Raw genomic sequence first — 23973 nt, forward strand, 5'->3', positions numbered from 1 at the left:
TGTCAGGGGTACAACATGGACCAAGTTTTTGTTCTGTCCTGTCCGCTCCAGAAGATATTTATCGGGACCGAGTTTAGATTTTGTGGCTCTCTTGTCTCTTTTGCTTTTCTCCATTAGTGGGGCGAGCCCACCCAACAATTATTGCCAATCCTTTTGCGATTGGCAGGAGGAACATTTACCATACAAGGCAAAGCCATCATACAAACAGGTTCATCGGTACCGTTTTACCTGGGATCAGATTTAACAGAAAAAACTCGAGAGAGAGAGATTTTATTTTCATAGTAAGGTAAGATCTCCCCAGGACGTGGTACATGGTCAGGCCCCTGACTACGGCCCTCATCCAGCAACCTGCCTACGTAGTGCACTAAAGAAACCCATTTATTTCATTCACCTACTCTATAATAAACAAATACTTCTCCAACTATAGTATTGAACAGCCAAGATCTTCCATTCCATGTATAACTCAGAGCCTGGTGAGTTTCATTCATGGCAAGGTAGAAGCGGGTACATTTGTTTTCGTCTCATATCCCAGCGGTGCACTCCGGCGGTGGAACCGGGTACCTTGAGGTGTCTCTGCAGTAGTCATAGATCATGTAGTTGAGGCGGACCCATCTATATTTTCTAGCCTGCACTGGGTTTAGCCGGAGGTAAGTTGGTTCGTCCCACCAGTTCCTTGGGTTCTGGGCGCACCCAGCCGGTCCGGGAACCACGCACCCCTCAATGTCAAAATCTCGGTAGTAGGTGTGGAAGGGTGCATTTTTCCAGTCGATCTTCTCGAGCCCGCCTCGTGTCGCCCAGTTATCGGCATTCCATAGTGTCGACACGACACGCATGGGCTGCGAGATCGGGTATGGAACGCCTCGGTCCATGTTGTTCTTGTACACCCGGATCGGAACGTCATCGACCAAGAATCTGGAAGAAGATCATGGATGTTCATCAATCAGAAATTAAGGGTATTACGGTCATTTACGTGAGGAAATTATATATGTCTAAAGAAGTAAAGTTAGAACCACCACGACGAACTTAATCTTGTATTTACTTTTGCACTACTTGCTACGGCCTTTATTACTAATAACTCCCAGAAATAGATAGGTCATGCTAGAGTATAATAAGTGAGAGGGTGAAAATTTTCTGACCCGGATTCTCAGTCTGAAAGCCCGATTAAACCCAATTTACATGTAAAAATTGGATTATAAGCTAGTCCGACTGGGTCTGGTTTTGAAAAATCAAATCCGAACCTGAACTCGATTTGGCCAGATCATGTTAAGTCGGACTCTATTTTCTGTAGTGTTTATGGCATCTGAGAAAAAACTGGATAAATGTTCACAAAATGTTTTGGAAAATGCCCGCATGAAAACTGAATGTGGAACTTCTGACCTCAACAGTGTGAGTCATCCAGATCAATTAAGAAATGAAGGTCCCGTTTCCATTTAACTTTAACACCGACCTTCAAATTAAAGACGCGCTGAGGAATGGTGGAGTTCCTGTTCCGCAGCGATTCAAACGCCCTTTTAATAATTCGACGCCAAGTCCCGAACTAGAAAGCACTATCCTAATTTATTTCTAATATCATGAAATTTCTGGAATCAAAAGATCTAGAAAATCCCGAAACTTCTAATTTCTTTACACTCACACGCAAATGGACTAATAAAATTGTACTCCGAGTCCATTGTTCTTTTCTATGCATGGGGCATTGGGGATGGACATGGAGAGAGAGAGAGAGAGAGAGATGCTGTGGAATACAGGATGGAGTTAGGTGTGGAAGTTATAATACGAGTAATGTCACCTGTCTGTACTACGTATGCCCTTACTGTCGAGAGAGAGAGAGAGAGTGAGACTCACATGGCGTGGGCGCGATTCCAGAAGATGGTGTAGTTGTGGAAATCAAGAGAAGGGTCGAACCAGAGGTTGACTCGTTGCTCCCTGTTGCCGAAGCCATTGGCATACACGTTTGTCTGCACCGTGATTGGTTGGCCGGTCCTGTTCCCCAAGAACTCAAAGTCTAACTCATCCCTGGTGTCGAACTTGTCTGAGCTCATCTGCACAGAGAGAGAGAGAGAGAGAGAGAGAGAGAGAGATATGGGTGTTTTAATCATTTTAAACACAAAGACATTAATATGGAATAGAAGAAGATGAAGAAGAAAGAAGAAGATCCAAGGTAGCTTGTGTTTTCTGGCATTTATTAGCAGTTTAGTTTGGTGGCGGATCAATGCAAAATGTCCTAGTGGTCAGAAGGAATCATGAGGAATTCTAACATTAAAAATGAATGTTCCCGTAGAGTAGGTGGGAGCAGAAAACGTTGCTTTAAGATGAACAAGGACCACAGTGGTAGTTTTGGAGTTTGTCAAAGACTCGGATAATTCCATTGTAGCCAGAAATCAATATGAGAGAACACGAATACCGTTTTCATTCTGGGTGTTGGGAAAAAAAGAAAAAGAACACGAGATGGAAGCTTTTCCTGAAAAAGAAGCACACTAATCGGGAGATAAAGAGGTTCCACTATTGACAGAGGCTAAGAGATAATATCCCATTACCAAGCCACTCGTTCACTTGTCCAGATTAAAGTGGCCAATCTATCCCAAAAACGGGGAGACTGTACTAGCTAGTTTACTGGAACATCCTTTGGGAGGTTTAAACTTTAAAGAGCTTATCTTTCTCTCTCAAGAACCAACTGATTAGGTGTCCCAATCGACTGTTTATAATCTTGACCATTTGAAAAGAACAAAACGGTAAAAAGGAAGACAGAGATGATGTCCACTTTTCCAAAAGAAAGCAATTCCATGGGAACTCACATAGAATGCAGTTACTGTTCCTGCAGAGTCGCCAGGAATTAACTTGATTCTCATGCTCACACGCCCGAACATGTATTGATCTTTGGAAGCAAATCCGGATCCTGCATTCGAAAACAACTGCTGTCGTACCCATACTTGGAAAAACGATAAAGAACATCTGCTTACATTTGGTATTATGCTAAGATCTCCAATATAACATAATAATTCAGAAACAGACGCCAACATCACTTGATAAAGCGATTCAAGAAAATTATATCACGCTTTGTTATTATAAATTTTTTGGAGGAAACCTGTAGCGTGGCATTTAACACAAAAGCGAAGGTAAAAGGTATAGGACGTCCACTCTACCAGCATCTTTTTCCAATCGCAGCTCATGGAGCAATGGAAGTAGGGCATCGCATCTCTCTCTCTCTCTCTCTCCCACACACGCACACATACGCACACGCAGGATTATTTTCCAACCTCAGACGTAACGGGAAGAAGGCAACAGTCTACCTCCATCCAACGAAGTTTGCTTAAGAAAGGAAAAAATTCTGGTAAGGTAATTACAGTACCAGAAGATTGGTCTAGGGAGAGCTGGATGGAGCTGCCATCCTCCAACTGCCTGACGTGGGAGCCAGACCAAGTGACCCTGAAATTCTGAAGGAAGCCTACCTTCCTCCCATACCCGCACTGCGCCACTGAGAGCAAAAGAAGAAGAAGAGAAAGAGTGGGAGGAGAGCAAGAGAAGGAGAGCAAGTGACGAACACCCATCTTTGATTTTTCCCCTCCGAGCTCCGTTCGACGAGGGAGGACGGTGTGAATGTGCCAGAATTTAAAAGGGGAACGTTGGGAACGTAATGACGAAGTACCCCTAAAATTCCCATGAAAAGTCGAGGCCGTCCTTCCCGAAGATCTACCGCCGTGCGCCACTTTCCGACCACGAAATTCCGGTCAGGGACAGCTGGTTGGGCCATCTCAATCAACGCTAGCTGGCAGGCAGGTAGGCCCCACGCAAGAGTCGGCTTTTCTACTGCCCTCTCCCACCACACCACTGTCTTCCACGTCGGAAGATTATGGCACGTGTCTCGATCAACGCCGTCGGATTTGTCTGGTAGTTGGTCTGGTTCGCGTTATGTTGCCAGCTTGGATGCAAATCAGCTTTGGCTACCGACGACACGGTCAATTCGTCTCGGATTGAAGACTCGGCTAGGTAAACCGGCCACCTTCATGACCATTTCTTGGGGCGGTCTGAGTCGGAGACAATGATGGGCTCGCCCTGCGCCTTGCTAGTTCATCTACCACCAAACCGATCCAAGTCAATCAAATTAATCCACAAAAAGTCCAGATGTGATGTGCCTCACTGAGCTCACAAGACTTTGACTGGGCTTGGACTCATGGACCCCGGTCAAGTCAAGCCGGCTTTCTTGGTTAATTCGGCATGCGATCGGAGGTGCGTTACGTGGGAAAATCGGTTCGGCCGAGACGTGGGGCCCCGAGAACGCAGAATCTTTCGTTCTCATCCATTTGCCACGTTTTTCCGAAGTTAGCCAATAGTATTTAGCCACGATGCTGTCGGTAATGGGGCTGATGAATGGCAGCGCGATATTCCCTTCGGCCGGTGTGCGCCAGGAGACGTCCACGTCGGACGTCACAGCCGACGGAAAAGCGACTGAAGGGGAAGAGCTGTTTCGTCATTTACCTACAGTCGGAAAAACTCGGTTCTGGTGGGTGGCCGCGACCGGTTCGTCATAGGTCTCGTCGGCAGCCAAAAAAATTATAATTGGTTCCGCTTTGGCCAAACAGGAAAAATTGTGAAAGAGACTTGGGCTCGCTTGCGTGGCAGTGAAAAAAATAAAGAATTGCAGCACAAAGGCATTTCTTTTTCGTGGGCTTCGTTGAGTTAGATAAAGCTGTCGCTGGAGAAGGAGAATCACAGAAAAATGCGAAAATTCTTTGGTTCCAAGAGCCCGGAATGATTGCACTGAAAGATCTTCAGTCTTCTCGAACTTAGGAGCTCTCGATCTCGGGAGACATTACATCTTTCATGCACTACAAAAGAAGCGGTTCATACGCCCTCGTGTGATCTCATCTCTTGAATATGCTGGCTTTCGCTTCGCCTTAAGTGGCACAGTCTGAGTTTGAGGCGGTGTGAAAGGATTCTGCTCTTGAAGGTGCACCATCGCCTCGGAAGCAACCCTGAATCCAAAAAACATACTGAAGGGAAGGAGGCTGCAACTTTCTTTCCTAACGATGTGGGTCTTAATTCTCTCACCCAACTTGGAATTTGCTAACTTTTTATGTGGTTTGAAGATGCGTTGAGTTGAAATTTGGAAGAAAAGATGGACAGACCGTCGAGCTGAATGAGCAATGTAACTTGCACAAAAAAATGTGCGATTGGGTCTTCAAAGGTTGAACCTAAAATGTCTTTTCTTTCCCCAGGATCCTGGAGTGATTCGATAGGTTAAAGCCTATAATAAGATGTAATCTCTGGTCTGCTCATTTGCCCACAGAGAGAAGATTTTCAACTACGATTGAAAAATTGCTGGTCAGATTCAGTGGTTATAAAGGTGTATCCGCTCGTATTGATAATTAACAGAACAAAATTGGGAACAAAACTTTACAATGAAAGTAAATTTAAAACGTAATTTCATACTGTTTTAAATTTCACACTATACCACGACAAAGATTTTCTGTACGCATTCAGAATCTCGTGTGATGCGTGCCTCTCGCCACAAAAAATGAATCAGCTGGAAAACATTGGCACATAAAAGACCTTAATTTACAACCTGGAAACATGGCTGTGGTTTGGCACCTCTCCGCCATATCTGGAATATCTGATATCGCGCGCCAATGTTCCTTTTATAAGCTTCCGAATGTTAAGATTGAGAAGTTTCAAAATCAGAATATTTCGGGAAGTACTCCAACTGGCATTTACTGCAGTAGAATCAGAAGAAGACGAACCGCAAGTAACAGATAGTGTCAAAATCCAACTTCATTTATGCAAACTTGTGGTGCTTCAATGGGTACAATCGAGTCAACATGCATCGCTTTCCTGCCACTCATGCCAACGCCGTGCCAGCAATAATTTTAATGCATTCAACACACCAATAAAGTAAAGAGAAAGGAATATTTTTACGTCCGTGGTCTTGTTACCGAGAGATGCAAGATCGGATGGAGATGCTAAGAGGTCTCTAGCTTATAATGGTGGATCTTTCGAATCCATAGCCATATCAAGCTCCAGAGACATAAAGGGCAAGGGCCCAATGTGTAGCTACTCATTCTAGGGGTACTGTATATATATATATATATATATATATATATATATATATATATATATATATATATATATATATATATATATATATATATAAAAGCATCGATTCTGCCTATATATGCCAACATGAAATCCATAGATAAGCATTTGTTGCAAATTTAACCGGCCAGTTGGTTGGAGTACAGTCCGGCAGCTTCCAAAATCTATAGAAATATTTGAAAGAGGTTACGAACGACCTACATTGTAAGGCTAAAGTGGGTCTAGCTGAGGATTGGGCCCAATACGTACAATAAAGCCAAGTGGGGTGCGCCTAGCAGTCCTGGTCCCGGACGGGCTCGGTCCAGAGTGTACGTTGAAAGCTCTATTCCTGCTTGGTTTGCTATCACATGTTTCTGTAGCCAGAGATATGCAGAAAGAGGGGGAGAATATAAACTTGGATTAATTCCACGACAGATAGTTGTCTCTTTCAAGGAACATTGCTGATTAAAAAAAAAATTACCAACGTCTCATGTACACGAGAGAGAGAGAGAGAGAGAGAGAGAGGGAGAGATTTCAACTTTTTGTGATCATCCTTTGTCATCTTCTACGATGTACTTTTTATATTCGAAAGGAACAGAGCCGAGAGAGATAAAGAGAGAAAGTTTGATTTTTCAACCTTTATCTTTGCCGTCTTCCATGATGTACTTTTATTAATTTTTAAAATGCAAGATTCAAGATATATATATATATATATATAATGTCCTGTCATGTTCCGTGATAATGTTCTTATTTACTGAAGAAGGAACAGAAAACCAATTCAGCCTCACACATAGGTTAGGTGCCACCTACATTACACATACCAAAAGGGGACCCCCACACCTTCCCCTAGCATGCAAATGTTTTGTCACCCTCGTCCAGGAATGCCTTAAACTATTTCCATTTGTAAATCAGAATTTTACAAAATCGTTTTATATTGATGCCCTTAAATCCTTGCTAATTAATAAGATCTAATTTATATAAATTCATCCTTTTTCATTTCTTTTTCAATTCTACATTTTTCAATATAGAAAGTAGCTTCACTTGGTGAGGTGAACTGAACAACCCTCTTGGATGTCTTATTGACATGACGATTAAATCTCTCTCTCTCTCTCTTCATGTCCTTAATTAGTGCACTATATTATTGATGCTACTCTTCAAAAAATAGTAGTACCAATAATATAACATATACAATAGGGGCCACACAATATTGTGGTATCCCTACCCGTAGATGTAATTCATCCATCTGTAACAAATCATTCAATTTCGGGTTCCAACATGCATTTGTTAACGCAAAATATTGACACAACATTCTTGTAGCGTAACAAGCTGTCAACTAGCAGTAGAATTACATATTTATTCAGTTCATTATGCTCCTCCAAATGAATACAAAAACGATTGAACCAAATCCACTTACATCCTTAATTTTAGTCCTAATGTTGGGCTCAGCTCAGTGCTTGTTTGCGCTCATTAGCAACACAAATCTTGGAGGGTTAGCGCCTCTAATTATTTGTAGGCCTTAGTGGTTTGGTTTTCAATGAACTCCGAGAAAGGACAGCTCCAATGCTAATTTCTCAAGTAAAAATAGATACATACAGGTGCAAATATCTGACGGAAAGGTAGACCATATTTTGAATTTTATGGACCACATGAGCGGTAGACGTCTAATTATCGAGGACATTGAATAGTAGTAATCATCTAAATAAATGTGCGTCGACTTTTACGTGCTCGAACTAAATGGATCGTCGCATACTCATCTGTTCAACTGCATGCAAAAATTTTCCGCCGCTGTTTCTACCTTGGCAAGTTTGTCTCTTCGGACGCACATGCACAGACTTGTGCAGGCACGACCACGCCAAGACACAGTTCACATTATCGATGTTGTCATTGCCAGTAGTTTATATAAAAAAGACAAAATTCGGTCGAGAGAGAGAGGGACATCTTAGGGGGAAAATATGTGTAATAATTACTTTACACTCAAAAAATTATAGAGCAGTTACTAAACTAATGCACCCCGTTTTAGAACTACTTTTCCTTGTGGCAATGACAGTTGGGGGTAGGTCTCATCAATGGGCAGGTTTATTAAGTGGTCTCGCCCTTCGCTGTCAAATTTCTGATCCAAACTTCACACTCTTGTATCGGATGTGCTAGCCGGATTCCGGCGAGAATCTAGTCGGACATGTAGAATCGGATTAGATTTGTATTCGTTTTAATTCTTTCAAACCGAAATGCAATGAATCTTTTCAAATTTGGATCTTCCACAAAGCCTCTCGTGTAATCGGTCGCCTTCAACAAATTAACTTATAGGCCCTTCTTGCAAACAGTTTCAATACACATTAAGATCGTGTGATTCAAACAATAAGTGCTATTTGTTAAATAAACTGTACAGATTACAACAATGAAGCTATTTTTGTCATAGCCATTCATTTAAACAAATAATTTCGAGGCAACCGACACCAAGATCCACAACAAACTACAAATTTACAAGGGGAATTACTAATCATTTGCAGGATGGGTGTTGCTCTAAGCAAGTTGCTTCGTAACTAAATCTTGGTCATCGAGACAGCGAAGTAACTAAGTCTGATTCATCAGTTGATGCCATAAAGGTCACAGTAAAGCAAACGTGAAACTATAACGAAAAAAAAAAAGATACTGACCACTTTGATTTTATTTGATTTAGGGTAACATCTCCATGATTCCAACATGACCTCACCTCAAAGAAAACTAGTATAATAAATTTTCAATACTCTCTTATGTTGGTCATATACCTAACTAGACTCAAATCTCAAGTGCTTGGCACAGTGAGGAAATTCTTTCCCAGAGGTAGCATACATTGCGTTCGTTTGAATGCGGAGCTTCATGAATGTACCGGTTTTGGGAATATATTTGTAGAATACTCGTTTTAAAGAACGCAGCGTTTCGTGTTATCAAATCCCTCTTAAGGTTTCAATAATTTGTTCCATCAAGAGGAAAGAGAAAGTTTGTTTTTATTGAAAGTGATGACTGTAGAGAAAGTGCATGTAAGTTTCAGTAGAAAAGTGAAAATCACATGGGAGTAGGTGAGACATCGCTTTGCTACCAAGTGAGAATGCTTGGAAAATAAACTGTGCTTGGGAGTTTACAGGCCTTACAAAATGGTTCTTTTAACTTTTATTCATTTAGGTGAATATATATATACATATATATTGCCGGATGTTGTCAATGACTAAAAATTCTGTTGCTAAAAATACAAAGAAACATCTTAGACCATTGTTACATCATAAACCATCACTTGTGCTCAAGTCACAACTATTTTTAGTGACGGACTTTTAAGTTTTAGTATTTCAGCAACATGCAGCACATAGCTGCAGTAGCACAGTGACCAAGATGTCCAGTTTTTCTTTATTGGCTTTCCAAACCTTAATGTCTTATAAATAAGTTAGTCAAAATCGTTCCAAAGATCGATGTGCAATGACATGCCCTCTGTGTATTGATTGATTCGATAAGGTCTACTTCATGGAAGAACTGCAAATGTTTAACATCATAGTAATCTTCCCCACTTTTATGTCGTATTCCTCCTTCATATCACTCGATGTAGATGTAAGGTTCTAAGAAATCCAATCGCCACCACTCAATTTTCTATTTGAATTCCCAAAAGAAATTTACCGTTAACAAGGATCTTTTCGCCATGAGAACAAAAAGAAGGCCTAAGTCATATGAGCCGCATGCATTGCCGCATCAGCAAAACAAGGACTAGACAATCTTTATCGTTATTGCTGGAAATTGGGTCAACATCGTAGTGAAAAGAAAGATGAGAATTTAACCTTTTTTCTTTGTTATAAATTGAGTAACCACGATATATTGTCCATTTTGGCAATATATCGTGCCTCGAGGATGACTAATAGAGTTTGCCTCTGGCTATAAGAGAAAGGCAAAATGCTGTGCAGGCATTCCCCGATGGAAAGATCAAATTATTGATCGAAGAGTTGTGAAAGATTAGAGCAGCTGGTATTCCGGTGAGCATGAAATTTTTCAAGCTGTTATTATCTTTGAACAATCAGCCTGCTCAGACCCTTCTCAGGTCAAACAACAGTAAGTGGAAAAGATGGCTTCAAGGTTGCCTTGATTCGATATCAAGCACTGGTGGGTGGGTAGGCATATTAAATTGGTTAGAATATTGTGACCATTTGTACTTTTGATGATGGAGTTCTTGCTTTAGATGTTCTTTCTTTCTCTGCTGTGTTTTTTTTGTATATAGTTGTACTTTCTTTCATTCTTTCTTAGTAAATGTTTGGGGAATTCCCCTACTTGATATGAAAATAAACATTTTCTGTTAGTCTGTGTGAGCTGTTGCCCACGTAGTACCTGCTTCTGCCTCTGACTTGACGTCATTTTCTTTTTGAATAATGTAACAAAAAAAAACTTAGCAATAATATATTACAAAAATTTAATGGCTTAAATTGTAATATTTGAACCAAGAAAACTAAGACAGTTTCATATTCTTTTGGACATTCTGCATCATCCCCTATTATGAAATTGCAGAAACGGTCCATGAAAATTCATTAGCAATTGTCATGTAATCATCTTTGGCATGTATTCTGTTAGGGTCAACCTTGCAATCACCGAACCTACTCCCAAGATCTAGGAGATTTCGGAGGTAATATATTTTAAAAGTTCATACATTGTATGGTTTACTTGGCCGGACAGGACCCCGACGAGTTAAACCATACAATGTATGAGTTTTTCCACCCGTAAGGCTTCCAAAAACCTGCTACAATGTACTAGAATGGATGAGAGGCTAATATAATACGCAACGATATATATAATCACTTTTTTTCACTCAACAATCATCAAACCATGACAAACCATGCTGTCATACAATCCCTAAACGTGAACAAACCACACTCTTCACCCTAGGTGGTCTTCAACCCGACGATCGTGTCCTTAGCAAGGTGCTTTGAAGGGATTGCAGTCGGTTGATAGTGCCAATAGCTGGTTTTAGAAAGCAAATAACTCCCCTCCCATGGATCTATAGGGTGATCCAAATGTTTACCTCCCAAGGCCTCGCTTGGAGACTCCACGTGCTCACCAAAGGTGATAACCGGCAGCAATATACGGTTGTCTCCTTCGGTATTTTCAGCAACCTCCACATCAAGGCAGCAAGTCCACTCTTCCTTAAGGTAGTTACAAGATGAAGTATGTGATCTCCAAAGGCCTCAAGTGTTCCCTCGATCAAGTCCTCCTCACGAACTCTCGATCAAGAGTATGTAACTTGGAAACAAGCAAAGGACATGCACATTCAACGATCAATCAAGGTGTAAGAATGTAATTGGAGGTAGTGCGCTTCACCGGATCAAATGTGAACCCCAAGAGTAAAACAAGTCAATTGGGGGAGGGTAGTATTGGAGGCGGCGACACATGCATGTCTTCTTTTCCGGTGAGCTATGTTGATCGGAATCCAGCGTATGATCTCCTTCTCCGGTCAAGCAAGTGTGCTTCTCCTTAGTGCTGCAGAATATGGCTGAGTACTCATTTTTCTTGGCAATAAGATCTCGTCCAAGGTGGGTGGATCTCCTTTAGTTGTCGTTCTTTCCTTGCCTGATCAACGGTTGGGATTGGATCTCTTTTGGGGACTTGGGTCCCACCAAATGATGCATGAGATTTCATTTCTTTCTTGTTTAGGCATCTAGGTTCATTGACCCTTGCTCGATGTCCTCCTTTCCTAAAGGATATGATGAGATCAAGAGGAAAGATCAACTTTCCTTCTCGCAAGGTTCTACTTTTGGTAGGTGGCGCCTTCTCCTCCTTCCAAGTGACTGTAGTCCAGCTCGACTGGAACTCCTTCCTCAAATGTAGGTGATGGATTGGGCAAGGAAGAGATCTCCAAGATGGCGTGGATCCTTTCCTTCAAGGATGCGCAATCACCTTCCTCAAATGTAGTTCGAGTGACCTTACGATTTGGACTCCTTCCAAATGTGGCAAAAAGGTCTTCTTGCCAAGATGTTCACCTTCCAAATGTGTGCATAGTCTTCTTGCCAAGATGGACAATTTCCTAAACTTTAACTGCTTTGAAGGTTGACTTGCCCACACGAGTGCGACCTGTCCTCCTTCTTTAGCTGGCGCAATCTACCTTTCACAAATGTTGGAGCTGAATAAGGAAGGTGGCGATCTTCTTCACAAAGCGCCAAATGTTGACTAAATCCTAATTCGTTAAGATTTAGGACATTCTAAATGTGGACGCCTAGCTGCACTTTCACTGGTCCAATCTGCCCTGGCACTAGCTAAAATATAACAAATTAATTAACAAAATGCCAAGGGTAAAGTGGAAAGATATGACCGAAATTGGGGCACCGGAATGAGGTCAAAAACTGGCTGGAATTGTCCAAATGTAAACCGAAAATTAGTGCAGTGGTCAACTTTCAGGTCACAGTCCAGCGAGCTTCACTTCGATGGCCAATGGAACTCCGATTTAGCTGAAATTTGACTATGTTGTAGACAAGTTCCAGATCTTTCCAACGGTACCAAAACCACTACCAAACTCCCGGTGGATCGCCAGGAAATCGCCGTTAATCAGGCGGCACCATTGCTGGCCGCTGCTGTGCTGCGGCAAGAAAATCCCGAGTTGTTTCACCATCGATTTGACCGGTCTAGAGAACTCCGATTCCCTGATTTTTGGATATATTGTAGCTGGCTTCAATACAAATCCAACAAGCTATAGCACACTAAAAAACTCTCAAGGAATCTCGAGATATGGCTCATTTATCAGAGGTCTGTCGTTGAACTCTGCCTGCCAACCTTCGTTTTCTCCTCAATTCCTTGACTTATAAGAAATATTTCAATAGGAAATCAACGTTCAAGGGATTCAATATCAATTTGAGATCTTCTAGGTTAGATTTCTGGTGTTAAACCCTTGCTGAAACGGCAGGAGAGTGCACCGGTGGTCTAATCTATCACTCGATCGGATAGATCTTCAAAGTAGGTTGGAATCACTTAGATCGTGCTTTCTCCTTCACGTTAGACCAACTTCTTTGGAAGTCACTGATGATCTACACTAAGTACAATAAGAGAGAAAGTTAGTTACTATAAATAACTGCCGGTGGTCGATTTGCATGTCGGATGATCCTCAACCGTTGCCACAAGTTTCAACTCTCCCTACGCACGTCCTCTTGATGTCTTTGGTCTCTAACTCCCTCCGTGATCGAAGGAGTTGCACCTAAGACGAGAATGACGCTGCTGGTCCTTCCGGTGACGATTTCCGGTGGCTGTCCCTCTAGTTGAACCCTCAATCTCACTCACACATAGGGATGTCAACGGATCGGATTCGGATCGGATGCATCTTTAATCATATCCGCTTTTTCGGATATTCATATATTCAGATTCGGATTCGAATTCGAATAAAGCAAAGTCATATTCTAATCCGAATCCAAAATCTGATTTTACAATCCGAATCCGATTTTTATATTTATATCCGAATCCGAATTTTGAACCGGATTTTGCCATTTTTCAAGTATTAGATAAAGGATATTTGTCTAAAAATGAATCCGATCTCAATCCGTATCCGAATCCGATCTGATATTCATGTATATCCGAATCCGAATCCGATCGGATGTCATTTATTAAATCCGAATCCGATCCGATTTCTTAATCGGATATTAAATTTTTATCAATATCTGATTTTTTCGGATCGGATCGGTCGGATATCTGATTCAAATCGGATATATTGACATCCCTACTCACACAAAGGCAAGCGTTCGGTGTAGTGCTCGAAACTAGCCACGCTCTAGGGACCAAAGTCTCACACACAAGATGAGAGAAACAAAACTTGAATTCAATTCCATAATGAATAATGTCTCGGTTTTCAACCTTTATAGTGTAGGTCGAACCGGTTCACACATGACTCGGGATGAGTCTAACATGAATCGAGTTTATCAAAGCAAATGCCATACTTAAGCAAATACTTATGGAAATGAATGAATCAAGAGTTTAAATGAGTAAAATCAAAATCAAATGGTTTGGGCGCAAGGCCCGCCCCTTGCTCAGGTGACGCCTGAGCTCGCCTTCAAATCTGGTCCGAATGGGCTCAAGCCCTCCATGCGCCTAGATCGCCCTAAGCTGCCTTCGAAAGACTCCTCATGCCGAGCCCACCTTACCGGTTGATGTGCTAAGCCGGTGCTTCTAGGAAAGAGTGGCCTAGGTCTTGGTCACGATCCGCTTTGTTGATGAGTTTAACCTCACTTTGAATCCACACGCTATCTCCTGCTCTTGAGGTTTGAAAGTTAGCCTCGAATTTAGAACGCCTTCCGCCGCACTAGAAATGTTCTCCTCAAAGGTGAGTTTGAAGAACAAGGCCCTCGGCATCTGGCGTAGCCAACCCTGACGGACCACTAGGTTGGCCGGCCCGTATCATATTCTCATCTTTGCTGAACTTCAAAGATCAACGTCCACTCGTTAGAATAGAACCTCTTCTAATGTGGATCTGGACATACCCTGATTTGGCGATATCTGATCCTTTTTAGACCCAATGGACAAAATCTGCATTACTCCCGAACATCCGGCTCCCACTGAACCCGAAACAGTTATCCAAATCCATCCCAGTGTAAGCAAGTTCGGTCAAACTCGATCCATTTTCACGGTCCAGATCCGCGTCGCCATTTTTCCCGACTTCACTTTGTCTTCTTCCTCCACGATTTTGTTGCAGGGAGAGGGAGGAGAGGGGGAACAGAGGGGAAGAGGCAAAGGGACAATGGCGGAGGGAGGAGATTCGTTGTCTCCGTCTTGGTGGCAGAGATTCCTGGATGAGAAGAAGGAGTACTGGGGCGAGAGGCTCGCTTTCCTCGAGAACTACCGCGAGATCTACGGCCGGGAGAAGCCCCTTCCCAAATGGTCCAAATCCGACGTCGAGGAGTTCATCGACTCCGATCCTGTCAACGGCCCTCCGGTTTTCCATCTCTTTTCTTATCCTTCTTCTGTTCCTTCCATTTGCTTTCTGATTTGTGCCTTTGTGGTCGTTTCCTTTTCTACTTGCTTCAGGCTAGGGTTACTCGTATCTTTGAAGAGTGACCTGCATTATGTACGAGAATCGAGTGCTCATTCTTTTTATTCTTCGTCGTTTCTACTTCAACATTTCAATTCCTTCGGGAGTTTGACTTTCTATCTTTTTCTTTTTTTTTTCCCTTTTTCGCTTCAAAATAGAGATCACGTTACTGCTTCCTCTTCATTAGACTTTTATCCCTTCTATTTCTATTTGAAACCCTTTCAAGTCCTCGGGTTGTCTTTTGTTTGCATCGTAGGTCATCTTTTCAAGTTTTAATCGCACTTTAAAACAAGGCAAATCGTAAGCGTTCTTCAATGCACTTCGTTTCTGGACTTACAAATTTTTGTGAGTCCACACGTCATTGGTCGTCCTATATTCACTCGGCGACGTGCATTCTGTTTCGTCCTCACCTTCATTTGCCAGCCCTAGACACAAAAATGTCGACAAAATACTGCTTATTGGCGTAGGTTAGTTTCTTGAGTTGTAGACTTAGATTATCACCAAGAAACTTGATGAGATAGTTTTTTTATATTAAGGATAAAGATTTTTGTACTTTCATATGGTTTAGTTTTTTCCTTTTTCTTGTTCAAACTTCAAGTGCAGAAATTACGATCAGTGGGTATGGAGTTCCTTCTCCTCTGCATCTTTTTATTGAAGCTTTGGTTATCGTTATGGACTATGTGATTTCTGATTTTACCGACTTGAAACTTTTGGGAAATGGCTTGATTAAGTGCTAAATGGATTGTTTTTTGCATATCACTTTTATCTTTCTCCTTCTTAAAACTAGTGCTGCACAGAATCTCTTGGTTCTTGTCTTTTTATGTTGATTCTCAGGGTTTTATTCCTAGGCGAAGACTTCTAGCTTAGGCAAGATGATTAATTACGAGTAATCATTTTATCGTTTAGATACTTAATTTTAAATCACTCATGGTTTTTGGTTTGAGGAACTCCTCTTTTTAGTTCGCTTGTTCTCATTGCTTTGGTTATTTATAGTTTTACTCAACTAATCTTGTTAGAAGGTTGAAGATTGACTAGGCTTTAGGATGGTGGGATTAACATATGTTGATAATGTTGTCTTAGCATGCAGAGGATATCGCTAAGGCAATTCTCTTAATTATTCCTTTTCATTATGTTTTATACGATTGCTCATTCTTGGCTCTCAATTTTGTCCGTTTCAGTTTCTTAGATTTTCATGTGTACAAAGGTTTTCTGAATGGGTTTTACCGGTTTTTGTTGTTCAAATTTCTTTCGGTGGAATCTCTAGTGAATTTGCTTTTTATTTAAATCTAGTGTTTTTGGTGTATTGTTCTCTTAATGCATGGATGAAGTCTTGGGTTGTAACGACATACCTGATTAATGAAATGTGAGAGATATCCTTTATAAAGCTTTGTATTTTTATTTGTTCAGATTAATTCTTTTTTCCCTTCTCTGTTAAAGCTTAAACTTGCGCGGGAAGCTGCAAAGATATCTGCTGTTGGGAGTGTCATTGGGGCAGTATCAACTGCAGGCTTTTCTTGGAAGTATTCAAAAAGTCCACATGGTATGAAGCCCTGTTTTAATGACTGTCTGCATCTATTTAAGTGTTTTTGTGTGTACATGTCCACCGGCATGCATAAGAGAGACGTGAGAGAGAGAGAGCTAAATGTACAGGAAATGGAAGTCGAATTTTGCACTTGATTCGTAAATTACCTTTGTGTATGTTGGCACTTGGCAATTTTTAGATAAGCGTTGGTCCCATCCTTTAGCATCCCATTGTTTGTAAATTAATGTGTCGGACTTGCTTGTGTAAAACATAGTTTCAACTCTTTTGATTGCAGCAAGCTTTTGAAGTGTTAAGTAATTCACTATGTTCTCACATCCATTGCTGATAACCATGTGGGTGAGCTGACACGGGGATGGTTGAGATCACGAACAAACTGTGACAGATAAAAGATGGCTGTGTAAAATGCATTATGACCAAACATTAATCAAATGAGGCACAGTTTAGAACACATTTGGTGCATCATGAGTATCTTTTACAACACTTCTGTCTCATGGTTTGTTTTGCACAACACTCGTGAGTCACAAATATCAACGATATTTTCAAAATTTGTGATAATAATGCGAGAAAAAGTAAGCACACTTATGCAATTAGGACTCCTTAACACTTAAAACCTCTTGGCTTTGTTGAAAGTTAATCCTCTATATTCTTCTTTTTGGCGTCGTTGGGTATCCAATGGGATTCACTGTTGACTGTTTATCCAGGTGCTCTGTTGTCTCTTGGATTTGGGGCAGTCGTTGGCTGGACCTTTGGTCAGGAAATTGCGAGTCATTGGTTTCAACTGTACAAGTACGATACCATGGCTGCTCAGCTCAAGTTCTTCGACTGGTGGGAGAGCAAAACCGAACGCCGTTCTTAAGTTGGGTAGTTGAACGGCTGATAAAACTCTGTGTGGTTTCTTTGTTCCAATAAAAGTGACAAACTCTTGCCAAATTACATGACTTCTGTAAGTCGATTGAAATGTGCTTTTTAAGTGTTTTTCAATGCATCTTCCTCAGCCTGGTCACACTGGCAAAATTTCCTCCACCTATCAGCAGCATGTACATCTCTATCTGGTAGATTGGGTTTGCTATTGTACCATTCCTTCTGGAGCTTATTTTATAATTTATACTTGGTGTTCTTCAAATTAGGATGCGTGAGTGGGCATCTCAGGCGAAGATGTTCGAAAGATTTGCATATTCGTTAAAAGTGAATCCAGTAATGGCTCTGATTTGGTTCTATTTGCTTTTGGATCCATAGCATCTCCTTTCTATTTGCACGTTCGGTGAAACATGTCATTCTGGAGATGGTCCTTGTGGTTGCATTAGGATGAGATCCGCTATTGTGGTAACACCGTGGTCGCCGTTTAATTTTACGTCTGGTAGACCACGACGAAGATTATCATATTTCTTAACCAGGGATGATTGGCTTACTGCCATGCTTCTGCTGTTAAAGCGTATTTCAGCCTTGACTTTGATGAGTCTTATAGCTGCCAAGCGTCTGCTGTTAAAAGAGTGTATTTGAGTCTTGACTTTGAAACATATGACAGTAACACAAGGCCACCATTCATATTATATCTGTGTGTTTGTGTGTGCTAAATTGCATTCCACAAGTGCACCTCTGCCTGTGTGCATGGTACTGGCAGTAACCCATTCAGAGCCGCGGCATTAAAAATCTAGGTCTTTGAATGATTCATCAGAGCAACGAGGTTTTGAAACTCTTACCAGTGGTAAAAAGACTAGCTGTCCTTGCTTTTGCATTGCCTCTGCGATCCTCAGTATAAATGCCATCTTAGACATCTATAATTCGATGAAAATATTCCCCCTTAAACAAAATGTGAATATTATGTAATATAGGATTGACAACGAACTGTCCCGCAGGCTCACGCTGAAGTGGAACGGATATATATATATATATATATATATATATATATAGTGATGTATGCTATGCCAAATTTACATTAACCAGCAATATGGTTTGAGAGACTTTATACTAAACCAGCGGCTAATGTAAATTATAAAAACAATTTTTTTAATGTGCCTGCGCAAGCTTGAACATGTAGGTCAATAGACACAATTCTGGTGTAATATTTATAGGATATAGGTGCCGCTTTTCCGACCTAAGATGCGGTTCAGCAATCGATACATGGAGCTAGTCCCCGGCTTCCATCTTCATTTATGCTCGGACACGTTGCAGCCCGTTCAGCCCCAGTGCAAGTGGAGAAGCAATTATAACATAAAATTGAAACTCCACTTCGATAAACCTTCAGCCAGTAATTTTTTTCAGGAGTGGCCAAACGCTTCAAGGAACTGCAACGAAAAGGGTTGGGTTTCGTGGGTTGAATTTAGGTATGGCCAAATTAAACCCAAATCCAAACAATACATAACGCAACAAAAAATTTTCAATTTTTTTAATGTAATTTTTTTTTTTAATTCGATGAGTGGGGCGATGGCCTAGGCATCCCCCTCCCTCTGCCCCTGAGGTCAACACACACTCTCACTCTAAGCCTCTCATCATCTTTATTGTATTTTTAGTAGGACTGAATAACTGCGGCCAGCCAACCTCAATTTAGAGGTTGAACATCACCCATGTTCAGTAGCAAATGCATATGTGAGCTGGTGTAGGCAACCATACAATCCAGCATAAATTGACTTATTTATATATTAATACCTCATAGCCATTTGATCATTCATATATTAGTTGCCTCAAAAGCTAAAATTTTGATGTATAGTATTTGTCGGTAAAAAATTTCTTGCTCCACCCTGCTTTGGTCAACTAACACATATAAAGCACACGCATAAGTACCCTGGCTCTCTCCCTTTCTCGATGACTTTCCTGGACTGTAATTATCATCTAATCATGCGCACAGTTCTAAATCTAAAGTAGATTAAAGCCTCGATAAATTTGCATCCAGGTGCCCTTATTGTGAAATTAAGTGTGAATCTTTCGCATAAAAAAGGAAAACAAAACGACGCGACACTAATTTGTTGAGGTCTTCGAGTTCTGGGTCCCATAGGAAGGTTGTCTGTACTCGACATAGGGATACAGCGTGGTCCGACCAGTTCCGTCATGGGAGAGGAGATGTCCATATTTATACGGACCATCAAACAGGAAAAATATACCATAATCTGGTTTCTATATGATCTTATATAATGACATCTTAATTATTACTTCATAAACATTTATGAACATGTTATCATCCATGGAGCATGCAAACAACAACATACGTAAGAAACCAAACTCTTCATATCCATACATACAACACGCTATGTTCATGTCCTTCCTTCATCGCATCACATTTCAAGGGAGCACTCCGGGGGGAAGCCCTGAGGGAAGCGCTTGTAGTCTGTGCAGTAGTTGTAGATCATGTAGTTCTTTCTAGCCCACTGCATTTTGAGCCGTGCCCCAGCGTCCAGCGACTGCGCCCACCAGCTTTTCTGTGGGCCGTTTAAGCACGATGATCTGCCGGCGTTAGCAACGCAGGCGTCGGCGGCGAAGCCCCGGTAGGATGCTGTGAAGGGTGCCTTGGACCAGTCGATCTTTACGAGCCCGCCTCGAGTCGCCCAGTCATCTGCGTTCCAGAGGCTCGAGTAGAGCCTCATGGGTTGGTTCTTTGGGTACGGGATGCCCCTGGACTCGGCGTTATGGAACACCCTGATCGGCGTCCCGTCAACCAAAAACCTGCGTAATATTGTCGAAGCAATTTGTGGTCAATTGGATGGAATATATATAGTTAAATTTCCTTGTCGCCCTTGAGTTAGGTTGATTCAGAGGCTCTTATTAGTTATTGAAAAGGCGTATATACAATTACGATTTCAAATATGTGCAGTTTTCATACGGGCGAAGGTGGTTTTGTGTATCAGAATATCCCAAATTAATAAAATGAGAAGACCCTTGTAAATACGGAAAAAAGTAGAAAAAAAGATAGTAAAAAAGTTAAAAGTAAAAAAAAAAACATTTCGTTTTGAAAAATTCTCAAACTACCCTATATTTCTCCTCTTTTTCTTGGGGTGCATATATGTTTGTTTGCACCACCTCGGTGTAGGCAACTCACTCTGGTCAAAGAAACGCAACCAGATTCAGATGTTTACAAACTCAACAGATTTTCTGACCTTTTTCCGACGTAAAAGATGCAAATAATCAAGCTCCACATCACCGGCAGCTCCTCCCTTACATATGGTGCTCGTTCTAGTGTATATGATATGAACAAGCTTAAGCTTCTTGAAACCGACTTACATATGGATGGCCGAGCTCAGATCAATTTAAAAGACAGACCACTCTAGTTGATGATCTTAACAAGCTCAGCTTGGCTTGTAGCAGGCTCGCCGGTCGAGCATGTACATTGGGAGCGAGCCATAAGGACTCAATCTTATCATTCTACCAAAAAAGAAGCAACTAAATATATATATATTTTTTTAAGGAAAAAAAGGCCAGACAGGAACTTACACTATCTGCAGAGGGTTCCACAGGATGGAGTAGGTGTGGAAGTCGGCCCTTGGATCGAACCACAGGTAGAATTGTTGCTCTTTGCTCCCCTTCCCCTGTGCGAAGACGTTGGTGTGCAAGATATAGGGCTCTCCACTCAAGTTGCCTAAGAACTCGAAGTCTATCTCATCATGTGTTGGCCCTTGAGATGAAAGCTGCAATTAATTGCAGAAAAGAGTAAATATTAACCATTTAGGTGTATCCTTTATTGATTTATTATGAATGATGTGCCTCAGTGACGGCCTTTCATCTCGCAGATGAACATCAATCTTGGAAAAAACGTTAAACATCCAAATGATATACATGCACAGTTTAACAACAAATTTTGTGTTTTGCTCTAGTAACCAAAAAGGGAAAGACAGACTCCAAAAGCATTGGTCATGTTGTAAAGTCTGCTGGTCTGAAGCCAGAACACAAACACACACACACACACACACACACACACACATATATATATATATATATATATATATATATATATATATATATATATATATATTGGCATGTGCTAGACACTTAATGCTAGAGAGATAAGAAACAATCTCAGCCTTTCATATGTTCTAAGTCAATGGTTAGGAGAAAAAGGTGGGGCATTTTCATCTTCACATTAGTTTAATATTTTTCTTTTATTTTTTTTTCCAACCACCAATTTGGAAAAGGGTAAGGGCTGAGATTGCTCACAATCAAACAGGTTATCTTTTTCAAATCTACACTGCTCGAAAAATAAAAAGAAAAATGTGATCAAGCATTTTCGCCATTTAGTATTAGTTCACACTTTTTTTTTTCTTCTTTTTCTCTCGACCATTGATCTAAGAAAGATTAGAAACTAAAATTGTTTGTATCCGTCTAGTATCTTTAAGTGTCTAACACCTACCAATTTATTTTTCTCTTTCTCTCTCTCTCCAGACTAAGAACATATATCAGACAAGGTTTACAAGTTGCAAACAAAGCAAGCTTAGTTACTCTAGATGTTCCTTCCTAAATTGTAACGAGACCACGAAGTTTTATTGCCTACGGATATGAAGCTGAACCAGAACGCTATTAAGCTCCGAATCTTGACGTGATACTGCAAATAAAATTTTCAGAAATCATGTGATTCCCACTTCTCAAGAGCTTAGGTCACTTTTAGTCTGTAAACTCGATTTGACTCACGTCCAGCAATTGGAAAAAGGGGGCAGTTGAGTTTGTTGACTTGGAGGTAAGGGGGTACTACTAGCAATAATTGAGCTCCAGAGGAATTCAAATATTGGGATGCAACTTTTAAATGACCTTCAGAAAGTAGGTCAATCAGTATATCATATAATATGCGAATGGAAGGTTCAGCCAAACAACATATAGTAACCTTATCTTATATGTACCAAAAGCTAAACCGGATTCATGTGGAGAGAATTGATAAAGTCTGGTTTATCTGATCACGGGCAACGTATAATCTTCAAGGCTCGTGATCAAGGAGTCTGCGGCTATGTTTGGAGAAAAGGCTATACGCAAGAGTTATGCTGAACTACCCGTGGTAAGAAAAATAAACTGCGCTAGCTTTTTCTCACCACCCAGTAGTAAAAGTTGCGTGTCTAAGTTCTGTGGAGGAGAATGAGAAAAAGGTTGCTTCTCAACTGAAAGCTATGTAGATGGGACAGGTCTTCATGATGACAATGATGACTGAGAGCGATAGTGATAATACATCCTGATGATGACATGACTGTTAGAATGATGATGATAATAATAATCGGATGATCATGTTCATGGTGGTGTTGGTAGTAGAAATTGGAAGCAATAAAGAACAAGAAGGACGGGGAAAGGTATATAGCTCACGTAATAAGCAGTGACCGTGCCGGCTGAATTTCCGGGAACGAGTTTGATCTGCATGTCGATCTTTCCGAACAAGTACTCGTCTTTGGATTGGAAGCCGGAGCCAGAGCCCCGGTCCAGAGCAAGTGTGAGGAGACTGCCACCGCTCAGAATCTGAGCTCTTGGGCCTCCCCATGTGAGGGTCATGTCTCTGTAGAAATCAGCGCGGACACAAACGGAGAAGAGGCTCAGGCAGAGAAGGGCAAGCATAGAAATGGGAAAGTACTTCGAGAACGCCATTTTTGCTTCCCTAGTGCTTTCCCTAAGAAAGGGATAATGGAGTTGTGAGGAATGACGAAGAAGAGGAGGGAATTTATAGGTTGGAAGGTGAACAGAGAGAGCGGGGAAGAAAGAGAGGTGGCGATGGTGATGGGGGAGTGGTCCAGTAAGGACGCAGCTGTATGGGACCTGGACGTGTGGTGGGATGGAGAGGCGAAAGAGAAAGGAGAAGGTGTGTGTTTGTGAGAGATTGGAGGACGTCCCATTCGACCTCATCTTTTTAGACCGTTTCGTGGACTACGCTGTTAGGTGGAGAAGGAAATGTCAGTGATTTTTTACTCCACATGAATTGAATTTCCCGAACTCTGCATGTAATGCTCCCTCTTTCTCTCTCTCGCTCTCGCGTCACGATAATTTTCATTCATTGACATGGACACGCTTGTTTGAGTGCATTATGGATGGCCTCTCTCTCTCTCTCTTTCTGAGAGAACTGGACGATTTATTTGTTTCTGCCAAAAGGCAGTCGATGACAAGAACGCATTGAAAAAGTCTAGTTCGTGTAAGATTTGTTGGCAAAGGCATGCGTATATTATCCACCACTAAAGAAAATGTTCAAATTTCACATATGCTCTTTAGACCATTTTGAAACAAGGAAGACAGGGATGGACCTCTACATGATTGGTGGGATAGAACACAGCGGTGCAAGCGTGTGGGGAATGTAAGTTTAAGAATTGGGCCACCACCCCTTTAATTTCTCATCTTTCTCCTTTTTTTAATCTTTGCATCTTCTTTCCCTTTTCTTCGATTGGTTGTCTATGAACATAGGGGG

The 23973-nt window shown here is 41.3% G+C and overlaps 3 protein-coding genes across 3 annotated transcripts; 1 reads left to right on the top strand and 2 right to left on the bottom strand.

The window, feature by feature from the left end:
• Positions 1–239: 239 nt before the first annotated feature.
• On the bottom strand, positions 240–3589 carry LOC116251352 (probable xyloglucan endotransglucosylase/hydrolase protein 6). The gene is made up of 4 exons (XM_031625566.2): positions 3347–3589; positions 2793–2893; positions 1843–2039; positions 240–912 (listed from the first exon to the last, which is right to left on the bottom strand). Exons 1-4 carry the CDS (start codon positions 3543–3545, stop codon positions 522–524), a joined length of 888 nt encoding a protein of 295 aa, XP_031481426.1. The 5' UTR covers positions 3546–3589; the 3' UTR covers positions 240–521.
• An 11137-nt stretch (positions 3590–14726) lies between these two features.
• Positions 14727–17742, top strand: LOC116251484 (succinate dehydrogenase subunit 6, mitochondrial). Its single transcript, XM_031625791.2, has 3 exons — positions 14727–14980; positions 16514–16616; positions 17321–17742. The coding sequence occupies exons 1-3, from the start codon at positions 14786–14788 to the stop codon at positions 17473–17475; spliced, it is 453 nt and encodes a 150-aa protein (XP_031481651.1). The 5' UTR covers positions 14727–14785; the 3' UTR covers positions 17476–17742.
• Positions 17743–19714: 1972 nt separating this feature from the next.
• Positions 19715–23219, bottom strand: LOC116250223 (probable xyloglucan endotransglucosylase/hydrolase protein 23). Its single transcript, XM_031623747.2, has 3 exons — positions 22890–23219; positions 21042–21235; positions 19715–20276 (listed from the first exon to the last, which is right to left on the bottom strand). Exons 1-3 carry the CDS (start codon positions 23163–23165, stop codon positions 19889–19891), a joined length of 858 nt encoding a protein of 285 aa, XP_031479607.1. The 5' UTR covers positions 23166–23219; the 3' UTR covers positions 19715–19888.
• Positions 23220–23973: the final 754 nt, after the last annotated feature.

The sequence above is a fragment of the Nymphaea colorata genome, chromosome 3 (genome assembly GCF_008831285.2).
Source record: "Nymphaea colorata isolate Beijing-Zhang1983 chromosome 3, ASM883128v2, whole genome shotgun sequence".
NCBI classification, from domain to species: domain Eukaryota; kingdom Viridiplantae; phylum Streptophyta; class Magnoliopsida; order Nymphaeales; family Nymphaeaceae; genus Nymphaea; species Nymphaea colorata.